Source organism: Emys orbicularis, chromosome 1 (genome assembly GCF_028017835.1).
Source record: "Emys orbicularis isolate rEmyOrb1 chromosome 1, rEmyOrb1.hap1, whole genome shotgun sequence".
NCBI lineage: Eukaryota > Metazoa > Chordata > Testudines > Emydidae > Emys > Emys orbicularis.
In genome coordinates, this window is record NC_088683.1 from 367,166,897 (window position 1) to 367,183,623 (window position 16,727).

Sequence of the window (16,727 nt, forward strand, 5' to 3'; positions counted from 1 at the left end):
ATACCCAGTGCAGAGGCTGTGGATGCACCTCCTAACAGGGCAGCGTAGTTGCTGAATTGGAAACTTGAGTGAATCAGAGGAAGAACCACACAGCCCAAAAAAGGAAGTTATTGGGACAATTAGACAGATAGAAGGGCACAGTAAGAAACAATACACTGATCTTAAAAACAAATATTTGTCTAAACTATTTCCAATATATTGGTAGTTCCAATTTTACCAGGTAAATCTGTTGGTGTTTCTGACAATACTAAACAGTTCAAGTTGCTGTGCTGGTGAATTCCTGCCCAGATTGTTACTGACTTGAACCCTGGAACCCTTCATGAGCCCTTAGCACTAACTTTAATGGAGAAAGAGGTAACTCACCGAAATCCCGCTCAGCAGAGAGAGGAAATCTCTTTATTGCGACAGGAAGACAGAGCCCTGAGAATGAGTGTATGAATCTCACATGTCTGACACTCGGCGTGCTGGGCAGCGACTTTTATGTTACCCCGTACAGTTCCTCCAGACTCTCAGGTTGGCCAGGACTCCCAGACAATTCCCTTGGCTCCATGAGCAGTGGGAAGAGCAGATAATAGAGCCTGGAGAGCTTCAGCCTGAGAGCCTCCCCTGGGAGTCAAGACATGATTTGCTGATCCCAGGAGTTCAGATTGTCAACGCAAACTGAGTCTTGCAGACTGTGCAGCCTAACAATTGATGATGGCTTTTTTTTTCTCTGTGTAATGTACCGTCATCTGCATCGTGCTTGGGAATGCTGCCAAATGATAAGGGACCAAAACCCATTTTTTATGGATCATAGCAGTGTACTGCCCAAGAATATTCAGTCTATCATCCTCTGAAAGGTCGCTGCTACACTGTGGAGGCCAAATGAAAAGATCCTGAATTCATGCAACGAAAAGGTTGTGGAAAAGGCTTTCTTCTCCCAGCATTCTGGTATCAAAGGTATTTGCCAGTATCCATTTGTCAGGGGTGGCTCTAGGCACCAGCAAAGCAAGCACGTGCTTGGGGCAGCCCATTTGCAGGGGCGGCAGGGATCCAGCATGGGAGCTGAGAACCAACAGGGGGCCCTGGGAGCTGTAGTTCCTTGGTTAGCTCCCTGCCTATAGAGCCAGCCCTGGAGCAGGGAAAGAACTACCTTTCCCAGCATTCCCTTGGCCACTACCAACAGGAAAGAGGGGGAGGGAGTGAGGAAGCTGAGACCTCATGCTGCAGCCTGCTGTGAATGGAGAGCTGCACTGTGAGTAGGGATTCCATGTTTTAACATTCAAAAAATAGGACACTCCACAGGGAGGGAGGGTAGCCCCCACCCTGCCCCCATCCACTCCCTCGGACTGCCCCCCACAGAAACCCCAACCCATCCAACCCACCTGCTCCCTGTCCCCTGATCACCCCTTCCCGGGACCCCTGACCCAACTGCTCCCCAGGACCCCACCCCCTAAGCCCCACTGGTCCTTGTCCCCAACTGCCCCCTCCTGAGACCCCCCCCAACTTCCCCCCTAGGACCCCACCCCCTACCTGTCCCTTGACAAACCCCTGGGACTCCCATGCCTATCCAACTGCTGCCTGTCCCCCGACTGCCCCCCCCCGAACCGCTGACCCATCCAACCCCCCCTGCTCCCTGCCCCTGACTGCCCCCTCAAACCTCCACCCCATCCACCCCCCCTGCTCCCTGTCCCTTGACTGCCCCCCCGGAACCCCCCACCCCTTCTCCAACCCCCCAGCCCCCTTACCGTGCCACTCAGACCAGCGTGTCTGGCTTTGCGCAGCACCAGACACGCTGCTGCGTACATGCTGCCGTGCTCCCCTGCGGAGCCACAGCCCCCCCCCCTCGCCCCCAGCACCTGCCTTCCAGATTTGAACACCTCAAAATTCAGGAGTGCTCAAGCTCAGTTTGGGCAGCTGTTACTTCATTTCTCCCAAATCAAATATACTGATCCACTGTAACTTGCTGTAGAAAAAGTAGGATAAAATTGAGCAAGAAATGTTTCCCAGTGGTTATTAGGACTGGAATTGCTATTTTCAACAGCCATTGCCTTTTGGTTGGTTGGTTGTTTAAAAAGAAGACAGTGATATTACCTTGGCAAATTCCCCATAGGAGGAAAGAGTGGAACAAAAGAATAATAAAGGCACCTCAACTTTTCCTCATTTATGTAGGACAGTCTTATAATATGCATCCAGATATCCTCCAATCACACAAGCTGAAAATTGTTCCACTTTACTGCAGTTCTGTAACCATATGAGAACCAATCCTGTCTGTGTTCTGTGCACATCTAAAATTCCTGCTGAATGACCCGCCGTGGGAGCGAGTTACCAGTGACCCAGGGCTGGGGCGGAAGGAGGGTGCAGGTGGGGGGGGGAGAGCCTAGGGCTGGGGCGGCAGGAGGTGTGTGTGGGGGGCAATGGTGGGGAGGTAGGGGGGAGCCCAGAGCTGGGGCGGCAGGGTGTGTGTGTGTGGGGGGGGGAGAGCCCAGGGCTGGGGCGGCAGGGGGGTGCAGGTGGGGGGGGTGAGAGCCCAGGGCTGGGGCAGCAGGGGGGTGCAGGTTGGGAGGGGAGAGCCCAGGGCTGGGGCGGCAGGGGGATGCGGGTGGTGGGGGAGAGCCCAGGGTTGGGGCAGCAGGGTGTGTGTGGGGGGGGGGGGAGAGCCCAGGGCTGGGGCGGCAGGCGGGTGCAGGTGGGGGGGTGAGAGCCCAGGGCTGGGGGCGGCAGGGGGGTGCAGGTGTGGGGGGGAGAGCCCAGGGCTGGGGCGGCAGGAGGTGTGTGTGGGGGGCAATGGTGGGGAGGTAGGGGGGAGCCCAGAGCTGGGGCGGCAGGGTGTGTGTGTGTGTGGGGGGAGAGCCCAGGGCTGGGGCAGCAGGGGGGTGCGGGTGGGGGGGGTGAGAGCCCAGGGCTGGGGCGGCAGGGGGGTGCGGGTGGGGGGGGTGAGAGCCCAGGGCTGGGGCGGCAGGGGGGTGCAGGTGTGGGGGGGGAGAACCCAGGGCTGGGGCGGCAGGGGGTGCAGGTTGGGAGGGGCGAGCCCAGGGCTGGGGCAGCAGGGGGGTGCGGGTGGTGGGGGAGAGCCCAGGGTTGGGGCAGCAGGGTGTGTGTGTGTGGGGGGAGAGCCCAGGGCTGGGGCGGCAGGGGGGTGCAGGTGGGGGGGGAGAGCCCAGGGCTGGGGCGGCAGGGGGATGCAAGTTGGGAGGGGAGAGCCCAGGGCTGGGGCTGCAGGGGGGGTGCGGGTGGTGGGGGAGAGCCAAGGGCTGGGGCGGCAGGGGGGTGCAGGTTGGGAGGGGAGAGCCCAGGGCTGGGGCGGCAGGGGGGTGCAGGTTGGGAGGGGAGAGCCCAGGGCTGGAGCAGCAGGGGGGTGCGGGTGGTGGGGGAGAGCCCAGGGTTGGGGCGGCAGGGGGGGGCGGCGAGGAGCCCAGGGCTGGGACGGGGGGCAGCCAACATTTTTTTTGCTTGGGGCGGCAAAAAACCTAGAGCCGGCCCTCAGGACGGCTGCTCTGCCTACAAACCAGTTCTGGCTCCAGCACAGCTCTGCCTCCTGGGCTGCTTCTCTGGCCCTTGTGTTTCCGGCTGCTACCGCGCTGCCTCCAGCTCAGCTTGAGGTGCTGCTCAGGTTGGCCAGAATTCAGCTGCATTAAGAGCCCCAAGTCACTTAAAAAGTAATCGAAATGTGGCCCAAGTCAACTGAAATGTATTTCTTGAAACAAATGTTGTTGTTGTTTTTTATTACCACATTGGTCCATAGTTCAAGTAACAAAGGAAAGCTTTCGTTAGATACCTAGTACAGATTTGATTTCTTTAAAAAAAAAAAAACCCACAAGCCCCAGCAGGAGTTTGTCTACATTAGCAACAAAGCTAAGAGATGACACTGAAATTCAAAATTAAACCCCCAATACTGGTACTTGTAACCCGATGGAGGGTTGGCAGGGGTTTTTAAAAAATGGCCAGTAACAGTGTAAAATAGCCAAAAGGAGCCTAAAACATATGTAGTGTAAAAACAACAAGACCATTACATTATTATTTTTTTCTAAATGCATTCAACGATAGTAGTCAATGTCCATATTTTGAGTTGAATTAGTTGGAGATTCCACCACCTCCCTAGGTAACCCATTCCAGTGCTTCACCACCCTCCTAGTGAAATAGTGTTTCCTAAACACCTGGACATTTGATGGCAGTCTCTGTTTCATCTCTTTCACAAAGTCCAAGATGAAATCTCGACACCTAAATTTGATGCTTTGGACAACGGGAATAGTTAGTGTGTATTTTGAAAGTTTCAGCTGAAAGCAACTATAAAAATCAACTGTGCAAAGTGGTAAGTTTTTGGTTTCCACGGCAATTTCGTAGTTTAACACAGCAGTCTGTTACACAGGTTTCTCAACTTAACTCTTTCACCCCAAGCAGCAATTCTATCTGATCAAGGATTAAATGCAAGTAAACATGCTCTTGTCTAACACTGCAGTTTATTCGCTTTTAAGCACACACAGACATAAGCAATAGGTTTAGATCATTCCAGATATTTACCTAACTTCTGGAACAGTACTGAGTAATTAACAGCAGGTTCACAGTGGTCAGTTGCTCACCCACCAGGGAGAAAGGGATTCAGAAAAAAACGTCTCTCAAGATGCCTTCAGAGGACTGCTCCAAAGTACGCTGTATTAGCTAATCTTTTATAACTTCTACAAAACACATAGGTCATAGTGACCCCATCACTTTTCCTAACTTTCAAAAAACTTCTACTATCATAAGCATCTAGACTCAAGGTTTACATCCATTTATCTACTTTCTTTCTAATTTATTTTCTTGTCGTCCACTCCTCCCATTCTGATTAGCAGATACTGCCAGCTAGATTTTAACCTTGCATCTAAAAGCCTGCTTTCCAATTAACCCTTAACTATGTGGTGTTCTCTTTTATTAATTCATAGTGAATGAGTGCACACCCTATGGTTGTAATTGGCTTGATCACATTCTGGGGCACACACTCTCAAATCTAGGATAACACAGTCCAGTTCTTAAAAACACAGAGTTTCACAACTCTCACCAATAAGTTCTACTCGAATGTCCTCAATTCCTGCAGCAGAGTTCCTGTATTAGCACTTTCCAACTGAAACATTTGGTTTATCCTCCAGGCTTCCTGAAGTAAGGACGTATTAAATTCAGGGAAATTTTGCTCACCGGATCACTGTACTTATGATAAAGAAGTTCAGTATTATAGTTGCTTTCTTTTTTTTTGACTATCAGAAAGCATAGCTTTAGTTCGTCAAACTGATCAAGAACGCTGTTCACACATGGTCTAATGGGAAGCCTCCTTGCTTCAGAAAGCTGCAGTATCTTCGGGTGGTCGGGAAGTCAAAGAAAGGTGAAGTGACAGGGTGTGTGGAGGTGGGGGCTGATGGGTGACACTGAAAAAGATCAGGTGATGGTCAGAGAGAAGGAACTTAGCAACAGAGAGAGCAGTGCTTGGTGTTAGAGTGATAAGATGTTAGGTGTGAGGAGCTTTTAAGACTGTGAACTTACACAATGATGAGCTCAACCAAACTTGGACAGTGCACCATTGATTAATGAGGAGATCTCCTTTACCCCTCTTGTCACAGAGGTTTGGAATCAGTGGCCTTAGGTGATCACATTCCGCAGATGTATTTGTGCATTTTGTCACGAAGCTCTTTGGTTTTGACACCATAAACAATAGGGTTGAGCATGGGAAGGAGGAGGTAATACAGATTGGCCAAGATTATGTGTATGTAGGGAGCAATGCCCTGACCGAATCGGTATGTCAGAGTGGAGAAAAGGAAGATAGGATAAGCCATCAGCATCACACAGATGTGCGCTGTGCAGGTGTTGAGGGCTTTCTGGTGGGCTTCCTTGGAGGGTATTCTGAGGACGGCCCTGATTATCAGACCATAGGACAGGGCAATAAGTGTCAGGTCAAAACCGAGGACTATAAATACTATCACCAAACCATACATCCTGTTCACTGTGATGTCCCCACAAGACATCTTTGCCACAGCCATGTGGTCGCAGTACGTATGGGGGATAATGCGGCTGGCACAGAATGAATGCCTGCTCAGGAGCAGGGGCAGGGGCAGAACGAAGAGAACAGCTCTTATCAAACACACTAGCCCTAGCTTAGCTATCCGTGCATTTGTGAGGATGGTGGCGTATCTGAGAGGGTTACATATGGCAACATAGCGATCAAAGGCCATTGTCACAAGGACGGCTGAATGTGTCACAGAACCTGCATGAAGGAAGAACATCTGGGTGAGGCAGCCACCTAAAGTAATTCCTTTCAAATTGAACCAAAATATACACAGTGCCTTTGGCACAATGGAAGTAGATGCACCAATTTCTGTGAGCGCCAGCATGCAAAGCAGCAGGTACATTGGTTCATGTAGGGTCTGCTCTTTGCCTACAACAAACAGAACCATGAAATTTCCAAACAGGCCAATAATGTAGAACGTAGAGAAAGGGATGGAAATCCAGAGGTGAGCAGCTTCCAGGCCAGGGATTCCCGTTAGGATGAATGATGAATGGTCCAAGTCACTGAGGTTGAAATCTGCCATGAGGTGGTCTATGGGTTGATTGGGCTCAGAAATGCTCAAGGTGTCTGTGAAGTGAGAGAAGCACAGTGAGTGGGATTACAAATAGTACAATAAATATTTTATAGTTATTAAGACTCTAGAAACAGTGGTGAACAGTGAGGTGACAAAATTTCCAGATGGCACCAGATTATTTAGGTCATAGTGAAGTCCAGAGAAGTCCTCAGAGGGAGCTAACCAAGCAAGGTGAATGGGCAACATGATGGCAGATGAACTTCGATGTCAATAACCGCAACGTGCACACCCATTGGAGGAAAAAGCTTGAATTCCTCAAACAGCTTACAAGGTTCTAATTTAATGGTATGAACTCAGGACAGTGACCTGGGTGTCATGGTACAGAGCTCTGTGAAACCCTGCTCACAGTGGAAGTATGGACAGAAACTAAGCAAAACATTGGGATCCAGGCGGACTGGGATGGGAAATCATAAAGGAAATACAATGCCATGAGACCAATCAGTCAATATTTCATGCTCCTCTGGCCTCCTCTTTGAAGAATGGGGCACCCTTCTCACACAGGTTATTACAGAAATAGAGGGGTTTGGGCAAGGTCAACAAGAATGATCAAGGGCCCGGGGAAACTCTCCTAATGATATAGGTTGGAAAGATTGGGATTGTTACCTTAACAAGGAGGTATATTAGAGGGCCATGAGAAAAGTCTATGAAATACTGACTGGTAGACAGTAGATCGAGAATGTGGTCTCCCTGTCTCATAACACAATATCAAGAGGACATTAAATTAAACTGAAATGTGGAAAATTCAAAACCGATGTGAAAAAAAATGATTTCTCTACTCAATGCCTAATTAGACTGAGGAACTCGTTGCCACAAGAGGTATTTGAGGCCATGAGATAAATGAGAAACAGGAAGGGTTGGGAGATTTAGATGGATAGTCAGACTATCCAGTTATAATAGTTCCAGCTAAATACATATTTTGGAATGTCTATACACCAACGTATTTCAGGGCACAAGTCAAGAGGTAGCTGCTAGGTGACACCCTCAGGGATGGTTAGGTCATCCCTCAATCCACCTACTGCTTGGTTTCTTACAACTTCTTCTGCAACATCTGGGCTGTCCCTGTCAGAGAGAGGACACTGGACTAGATGGACCTATATTGAAAAGAGCCAAGTTTCCCCCAGGGAAACAGACATTTTAATGCTGGGCTATGACTTTGTGCTCAACAGAATGGGCACGAAATGCACAAGGCTCTTGGTATTTAGGGCTACAGGCCTACACCTCTATTACTTCCCATGTTTCTTTTGGTGAGACACTTTCATGCAGGCAACCAGCTTTGTCTGAGACATAAGTTACAGATGCTACCTGACAAGTGTAAGCAGAGACATGAGGCAACAACTCAGCTGCTAACCATTCTCATGCCTGAATATCGATGAAGTTTGCAGATGACACAAAATTGTGGGATGGTAAATAATGAAGAGAACAGGTCACTGATTCAGAGCAATCTGAATTGGTTGGTAAACTGGGTCGAAGCAAATAATATGTGTGTTCTAATAGAGTTATGTAGATATCTATATCTAGGAACAAAGAATTCAGGCAATGCTTACATGATGGGAGGATATTATGGGAAGCACAATGGCTGTGAAGAAGATTTGTGGGCATAAAGGGATAATTAGCTGAACATGAGCTCCCAGTGTGACCTTGTGCTGAAAAAAGCCAGTGTGATCCTGGGATGATAAGCAGGAAAATCTGAAGGAGAGGTAGAGAAGTAATTTTACCTCTGTATTCAGCACTGCTGTGACTGCTGTTGAAATCCTGTATCTAGTTCTTGTGTCCACAATTAAGGATGGATGTTGATTCACTGAAGAGGTTTCAGAGAAGAATCAGAATTAGTAAAAGATTAGATTTCAGAGTAGCAGCCGTGTTAGTCTGTATCCGCAAAAAGAACAGGAGTATTTGTGGCACCTTAGAGACTAACAAATTTATTAGAGCATAAGCTTTCGTGGGCTACAACCCACTTCTTCGGATGCATATAGAGTGAACCATATATTGAGGAGATATATATACACACACATACAGAGAGCATGAACAGGTGGGAGTTGTCTTACCAACTCTGAGAGGCCAATTAAGTAAGAGAAAAAAAACTTTTGAAGTGATAATCAAGATAGCTCAGTACAGACAGTTTGATAAGAAGCAAGTGTGAAAATACTTACAAGGGGAGATAGATTCAATGTTTGTAATGGCTCAGCCATACTGCTGAGCTGGAATTGATATGCAAACTAGACACAATCAACTCAGGGCTAAATAGGGATTGGGAATGGCTGAGCCATTATAAACATTGAATCTATCTCCCCTTGTAAGTATTTTCACACTTGCTTCTTATCAAACTGTCTGTACTGAGCTATCTTGATTATCACTTCAAAAGTTTTTTTTCTCTTACTTAATTGGCCTCTCAGAGTTGGTAAGACAACTCCCACCTGTTCATGCTCTCTGTATGTGTGTATATATATCTCCTCAATATATGTTTCACTCTATATGCATCCGAAGAAGTGGGTTGTAGCCCACGAAAGCTTATGCTCTAATAAATTTGTTAGTCTCTAAGGTGCCACAAGTACTCCTGTTCTTTTTTTAAAAGATTAGACATATTGCCTTATAGGGATGGACTCAAAGAACTCAATCTATTTAATTACCAATGATGGTAAAGGGGTGACTGGATAACAGTCTGTAACTAGGTACACGGGGAACCAATATTTTATAATAGGCTTTTCAACCGAGCATACAGAGGTATAACATGATTCAATGGCTGGAAGTTGAAGGTAAAGAAATCCAGGGGTGGCAATGGTCCTGGGTCACCACCAATCAGGGCCGGCTCCAGGGTTTTGGCCGCCCCAAGCAGCCAAACAAAACAAACAAAAAGCTGCGATCGTGATCGGCGGCGGCAATTCGGCGGGAGGTCCTTCGCTCTGAGCAGGAGTGAGGGACCATCCGCCGAATTGCCGCCGAACAGCTGGACGTGCCGCCCCTCTCCCAAGTGGCCGCCCCAAGCACTTGCTTGGTAAGCTGGTGCCTGGAGCCGGCCCTGCCCCGAATGCCAAATCACCAGTGGGCACCCCAGAGACCCCCAGTAGCAGCGTTCACCCTGGACTCCCCCAGCATAAGGGGGTGCCCCAGAGCCCCCCTCCAGGGCAGTAGCTGTGCCCTACGGACTCCTCCAGAACACCAAAAATTTAGTCAGTGATTTCTCGTACAAGTCATGGACAGGTCATGGGTCTGTGAATTTTTGTTTATTTCCCTTGACCTGCCCATGTCTTTTACTAAAAATCCCCTTTACTAAAACTTAACCTTACTTATAGGCTGTCTGGAGCATTTTCGGGAAAGCTCACCAGATGAGAGGTAAGTTTCTCCAACAGACTATGTTTTCTTAATGGCTCATGGCCCTGAATAGTCCCTCCCCAAACATCTATCTAGACTGAAAGCAACATGCCTAGTGGATGTTACCCAGCTGTAACTATATGTTAAATAGAGATACACAGTCAGTATTTATAACTTCAGATGCAAAAATGATCAATGCACACAAATAGGATAACCCTATTCAGAAAATCATAACTTTTCCAATGGCATCTTACATGACTCATCTTGCATAAAATGTATCATAATTATGCTATAATCATATCATAATAATATCTCTATGTAGAATATGGGGTGCAGAGTCACACAAAGCTCAGTGGTTCTTTTCACCAGTCAAATGCCTGAACTTACATAACGAGAGACAGGAGTACAGGACTGCGCTGGAAACAGAACTGAGTCAAGGTTGTGACACCCGGGCTGCAGTTCTGTGGCTTGCTAGGGTAAAGAGACCCTGAGACTGGCCCAAGCCAACAATCACAAAGAAAAATTTAATTTCAACAGCGCTGCCCACCTGTCCCTGTATATGTTGCTCCACGCCCCCACAACCCCGCAGTGCTGCTTGCCTCTAAACCCCCTACCTATCCCCACCACCTACAGCGCTGCCCTCCTGTCTGTGAACAGCCCGCTCCCTACCGCACAACCCACAGTGCTGACCACTTTTCCATGTAGGCCCCCCACCCCCACAAATTCTAGCCCTGCCACACAGCAATACCCCTTACCCAGGACCAAAACCAGGTTCCAGACCCCACAGCGACAGTTCACAGAAATATCTCCTCAGACGAGGTTAAACTCAGTGTCTGCCTGCACCGGGGAAAAGGGGGAGATCAGCCTGAACTGCTTTTCTGGCAAAGGGAACCCCAGCGGCGGCTCAGCCTGTGCAGGGAAGGAGAAAGGGACAGACCCGGTGGGAGGGAGAGAGGACATGGAGACTAAAAGTAGCCAGCGTGAGTAACTCTTCCTCAAAACAAAACAAAGCTTTAACATTGCAGCCTGTTAGGAACCTGAACAATCCTTCCTGAGGCAGTGTTTCTGTGTTGGCAATTGCTTGCCAAAAAACGTTACCATGAGGCTGTAGTGGGATTGCTAACAGGTGGTCAGATGGTCCATATGGTGGATGGTGTCAGAGACAATCTGCTACTGTGTGGTCCATGTTATGTCACTGTCTGAGACACCCCTCTTCCCCAGTAGGCCTCATTATTCCTCTTTGGTCTGTGCATTAGGCAGGATGTTCATTCCCTATATCACCCAGTTTCAGGGCTCCATGCCACTGTGATTTGGATACTGTATATCCCTCTGTCCCCCCGTCCTCCCAAACACACAGAAACACTGTGTATTCCTGGACCTCCCCTGGTGAGATTTGCAGCAGCACCTGCTTTCCTCTAAGCCAGAAACATACTTTATTTTTACTGCTTTTTGGTGCTTCTCGTCCGCTGCAGAACCAGAGATGCGGGGGCACAGAGTGAGCAAACCCCTCTCCCTCCCTGAAGAAAATGGTTATCCTAATTTTTCTAAACCTTTAAACCTCTGAGTTTGAAATTTCAGCAACTCTCCTCTCCTGTCAGCTCTTCTTTGGTCCAAACGAGCTCCCTTGTTCTCAGAGGCCATGTGACCACTCCAGCTGAAGTCACCGGAGGCTCATCGCCAGTGTAAATGAGGCCAATTATTTAAGTTCCTATATGTGGATTTAGGGTGAAGTCCTGGCCGTGTTGGGAGTTTTGCCATTGATCTCAAAGGGATCAAGATTTTACTCTTAGTGTTTAACTTTTGGCTCCCAGCTCACAAATCACAGCCTCGGGTCCTACTACTACAGAGAGTGGTATTCTGACAAAGTGCTGAGAGAGTCTGAAGGAAACACCCAGTTTATGCAGAGACTGGGCATGAAAGTTAGTGATTCCAAAACACGTAGGCCCTGATTTTGCTCTCAGGGATGCCAGTGGCAATCTGGAGTGACCCACTAATGGAAGAATGTGAGAGCAGAATCTGGCCATTGTGTGACCCATTCTTGTTGTGAACCCTTTGGTAACACAGATACCAACTGCAGAGGCTTTGGCTGTACTTCCTAAAAGGTCAATGAAGGTGCTGAATTGGAAAAACTGAGTGAAACATAGAAAAAACCTCACAGCCCAAAAAAGGAAGCTACTGAGACAGATAGAAGGACACAATAAGAGACAAGGACCTGATCTTAAAAACAATTATTTGTCTAATCAATTTTCAATACATTTGTAGTTCCAATTTTACCAGGTAAATCCCTTGGATTTTCTGACAATACTAAACAGTTCAAGTCACCGTGCTGGTGAATTCCTGCCCAGATGGTTCTTGATTTGAACCTTGGGACCCTTCCTGAGCCTTCAGCACTAACTTTAATACAGAAACAGGCAACTCACCGAAATCCCACACAGCAGAGAGACAAAATGTCCTAACTGAGACAGGAATGTAGAGATCTAAGGATCAGTGTATGATTCTCACATGTCTGACACTCGGCATGCTGGGCAGCGACTTTTATGATTCCCCTGTACAGTCCCTGCAGACTCTCTGGTTAGCTGGACTACCAGACAATTCTCTCAGCTCCATGAGCAGTGGGAAGAGCAGAAAATAGACCTTGGAGAACTCCAGCGTGAGAGCCTCCCCCAGGAGTGAAGAAATAATTAGCCAATAACAGGGGCTCAGATTGTCAGGGCAAACTGAGCCTTGCAGACTGTTCAGCCTAGCAATTCCCAATGGCTATTTTTTCTGTGTGTAATGTACTGTCATCTGCACCATGTCTGGGAATGCTGGCACAAGGTACGGGACCAAAAACCATTTTCAATTGATCATAGCTGCATACCACTACATACTGCCCATGAATTTGTAATATCCAGTCCAGTAGCCTCTGAAAATCACTGCCACCCTCTTGAGGCCAAATAACTTGATAGTGAATTGATGCAAGGAGCCATTAGGAAAGGGATTGATAAGAATAGAGAAAATATAATAATGCCACTATATAAATACCACACCATGGATATTGCATGCAATTCTGGCCACCTCATTTTTAAAAAAAGGTATATTAGAAATGGAAAAGGTACAGAGAAGGGCAACAAAAAGGATTAGGGGTATGGAACAGCTTCCATCTGAGGAGAGATTAAAAAGCCTGGGACTTTTCAGCTTGCAAAAGAGACGACTAATAGGGGATAAGATAGAGAGCTATAAAATTGTGAATGGTGTGGAGAAAGTGAATACGGAAATCTTGTTTACTCCTTCACATAACACAAGAACCAAGGGTCACACAAGGAAATAGTATACACAACACACAGTCAACCTGTGGAACTCATTCCCAGGGGATGTTGTGAAGACTAAAGGTATAATTGGGTTAAAAAAACAACTAGATACATTCATGGCGGCTAGGTCCATCAATGGCTGTTAGCCAAAATGTTCAGATATGCAACCCTATGTTCTGGGAGTCCCCAGCTTCTGACGACCAGATGATGGGACTGGATGACAGGAGATGGATCCCTCGATAATAGTCCTGTTCTGTTCTTTCCCTCTGAACACCTGGCATTGGCCACTGTCAGAAGACAGGATACTGGACTAGATGGACCATTGGTCTGACGCAGTATGGCCATTCTTATGTTCTTATCTGAGTATCCTTTTTCTAATCTGGGTGCTGGACCTGATAGTCGACGGGGCCCACACGCCTCACTACCTCAAATGGTCCCTGTCATTGAACCAGTAATTTGAACAGCAAACTTGTCAATAACAATAACACTGAATCACCCATTTTGAACACTCGTGGCTGGAACCCTTTGTTATAGGCCTTCTCTTGTACCCATTATGCATTTAGCAAAATTCTTCTAGCAAATGCTCACGAAGTCTTGAGGTGCTTGTCTAATTTGAGAATGTATTGGACTATGTTCATCATCTGGGGTCTTTGCTTTCCCATGTTTCTCCAAGCAGGTCTGGAAAGCCTAAAGGCTGCCTCCCAGACAGCAGTTGAAAGGGAGAAAACTTGGAGACCTGAGGCACTTTCCTGATAGCAAAAAGGAAGTGGGGGAAGAGTTGGTCTCAGCATTTGGAATTTGAGGATACAAACTTCTTTAATCTTGCCATCAAAGTTCTGCGAAATTGCTCTACAAACCCATAAGTTCTTAATGTCTTTACCTTCAGTAGATCACAAAGTTCTTTCATTAATTGTAAAGTGAAGTTAGGTCCTTGATCAATAAGGATTTCTTGGGGTATTACCACCTGGGAGAGGAATTCCATAAGCTCATTTGGCTCATAACTAGGGTGCTAGGTCTATGCCTAGATGGCAACAAACCTGGCAGGGTCCCTTTGTCACTGAACCATGCCTGTGGTCTTTCTTTATGAGTAACATCATGGTCTGCTGAATTAGCAGGTTACCTTATCCGTGAATACTGATAACACTCAATCTCCAAGGACAGAAGCACTGAGCAGCCTCGACAGCGCTACCGAGGCAACAACATGCCAGCCTTTAGCACCTAATGACACCAGCTGACACTCTGAGCCCAGTGGTGAGCAACTCTACTGTCTGGAGCAAGTGTGGCCACTGCCTCAGTCACTGGGGTTCCACCACTTCCCCATTCACCACAGCAAGTTGTTCACAGGCATGGCTAAGGATATGATTATGTCATGAAAGTCACAGATTTTGTGACTGTCAGAGATCTCTCTGACATTTTCCACTTCAGCCCCGGGATGATGGAGACAGAGCTGTCAGCCAGAGGGGACCCCCGAGTTCTTAGCTGCCATGGGTTGCCAAGGCCACAGCAGATCTCAGCAACCGCTGGTGGCTGGGGGACCCGGAGCTCCAAGTTACCGTGCGGGGGGGACCCAAAGCTCCAAGCTGCTACTGGCAGCGGGGGCTCTGGAGATCTGTGACACTGGGGCTGCAGCAGGGGCTCTGGAATTCTGCAACACGGGGACTGCAGTGGGGACCACAGAGCTCTGAGCTGCTGGGGCTGCAGCAGGGGCCATGGAGCTGTTAGCTGTGTTAGCAGTAGGTGCTAGACCTCCCCCCATCCCGAAGCCGGTCTTGGGCTCTCATCCTCCTGATTGGGCTTTAATTGCCCCGTCCGTCCCCCGCTCCATTGTTTTTAGTAAAAGTCACAGACAAGTGATGGGCTTCCATGTATTTCTGTTTATTGCCCATGACCTGTCCGTGACTTTTACTAAAAATAACTGTGACAAAATCTTAACCTTAGGCATGACTGATCATCTGGTCTCCCTGTATTGTCTGAACAAAATTTGTGTCACGGGCCAGGATAGACACTCCCTGGATGAATGCATTCTGGATGCTGTCTAAGGCTGTGGTCAATGCATGTACACTGACCTGGCTGGAAGTGTCTTCCCCAACATCATCTTTTTCCTCCCCTATTCCTATTAATGGTGCCATTTCTGGTCCTTTCTATTTTCCTCAATGGGATGTAACATCCACTTTTTTAAGGATGTGTTTTTGCCTCTAACTGCTTCTTTTACTTTGTTATTTAGCCATGGTGGCTCTTTTTTGGTCCTCTACTGTGTTTTTTTAATTTGGGGTATACATTTAAATTGAGTTTGTCCAGATCATTTTGAATTTTAATGCTACCCTTAAAAGCACTTGCAACCTCTCCCATCTTAGTATCATCTGCAAACTTTATAAGTGTATGCTCTAAGCCATTATCTAAATCATTGATGAAGCTATTGAACAGAACCGGACCTAGAACCGATCCCTGCGGGACTCCACTCATTATGCCCTTCCAGCTTGACTGTGAACCACTGATAATTACTTTCTGGGAATGATTTTCCAACCAGTTATGTGCCCACCATATAGAAGCTCCATCTAGGAAGTATTTCCCTAGTTTGGTTATGAGAAGGTCATGTGAGACAGTATCAAAAGCCTTACTAAAGTCAAGGTATACCACATCTACTGCTTCCCCCCATCCACAAGGCTTGTTACCCTGTCAAAGAAAGCTATGAGGTTGGTTTGACACGATTTGTTCTTGACAAATCCATGCTGACTGTTACTTATCACCTCATTATCTTCCAGGTGTTTGTAAATTGATTTCTTAATTATTTGCTCCATTATCTTTCCTGGTACAGAAGTTAAGCTGACTCGTCTGTAATTACCTGGGTTATCCTTATTTCCCTTTTTATAGATGGGCACAATATTTGCCCTTTTCCAGTCATCTGGAATCTCTCATTTTCACTGGCATTCACTATGTTAGACGTCCAATTTCCGCCAACCTTCTTGATGAAAACCAAAACAAAGAAGTCATTAAGTACCACTGCCATTTCCCCAGTTTCTGTTATTGTCTTTCACCTCTCATTGAGTAATGGGCCTACTCCTTGGTCTTCCTCTTGCTTCTAACATATTGGTAGAATATTTTCTTGTTACCCTTTATGTCCCTAGCTAGTTTGATCTCGTTTTGTGCCTTGGCCTTTCTAATTTTGTCCCTATAATCTTGTGTTATTTATTTATATTCATCCTTTGTAATTTGACTGAGTTTCCACTTTTTGTAGGACTCTTTTTTGAGTTTTAGATCACTGAAGATCTCTTGGTTAAACCAGGATGGTCTCTTGCCATACCTCCTATCTTCCCTATGCTGTGGGATAGTTTGCTCTTGTGCCTTTTACAGTGTCTCTTTGAAAAACTGCCACCTGTCTTCAATTGTTTTTTCCCCCCCTTAGACTTGCTTCCCATGAGATCTTACCTACCAACTCCCTGAGGTTGCTAAAGTCTGTCTTCTTGAAATCCATTGTCTGTATTGTGCTGTTCTCCCTCCTACCATTCTTTAGAATCATGAACTTTACCACTTCATGATCACT

The 16,727-nt window shown here is 47.2% G+C and overlaps 1 protein-coding gene across 1 annotated transcript; it reads right to left on the reverse strand.

The window, feature by feature from the left end:
* Positions 1 to 5,597: 5,597 nt before the first annotated feature.
* Positions 5,598 to 6,536, reverse strand: LOC135895429 (olfactory receptor 52N4-like). Its single transcript, XM_065423540.1, has one exon. It carries the CDS (start codon positions 6,534 to 6,536, stop codon positions 5,598 to 5,600), a length of 939 nt encoding a protein of 312 aa, XP_065279612.1.
* Positions 6,537 to 16,727: the final 10,191 nt, after the last annotated feature.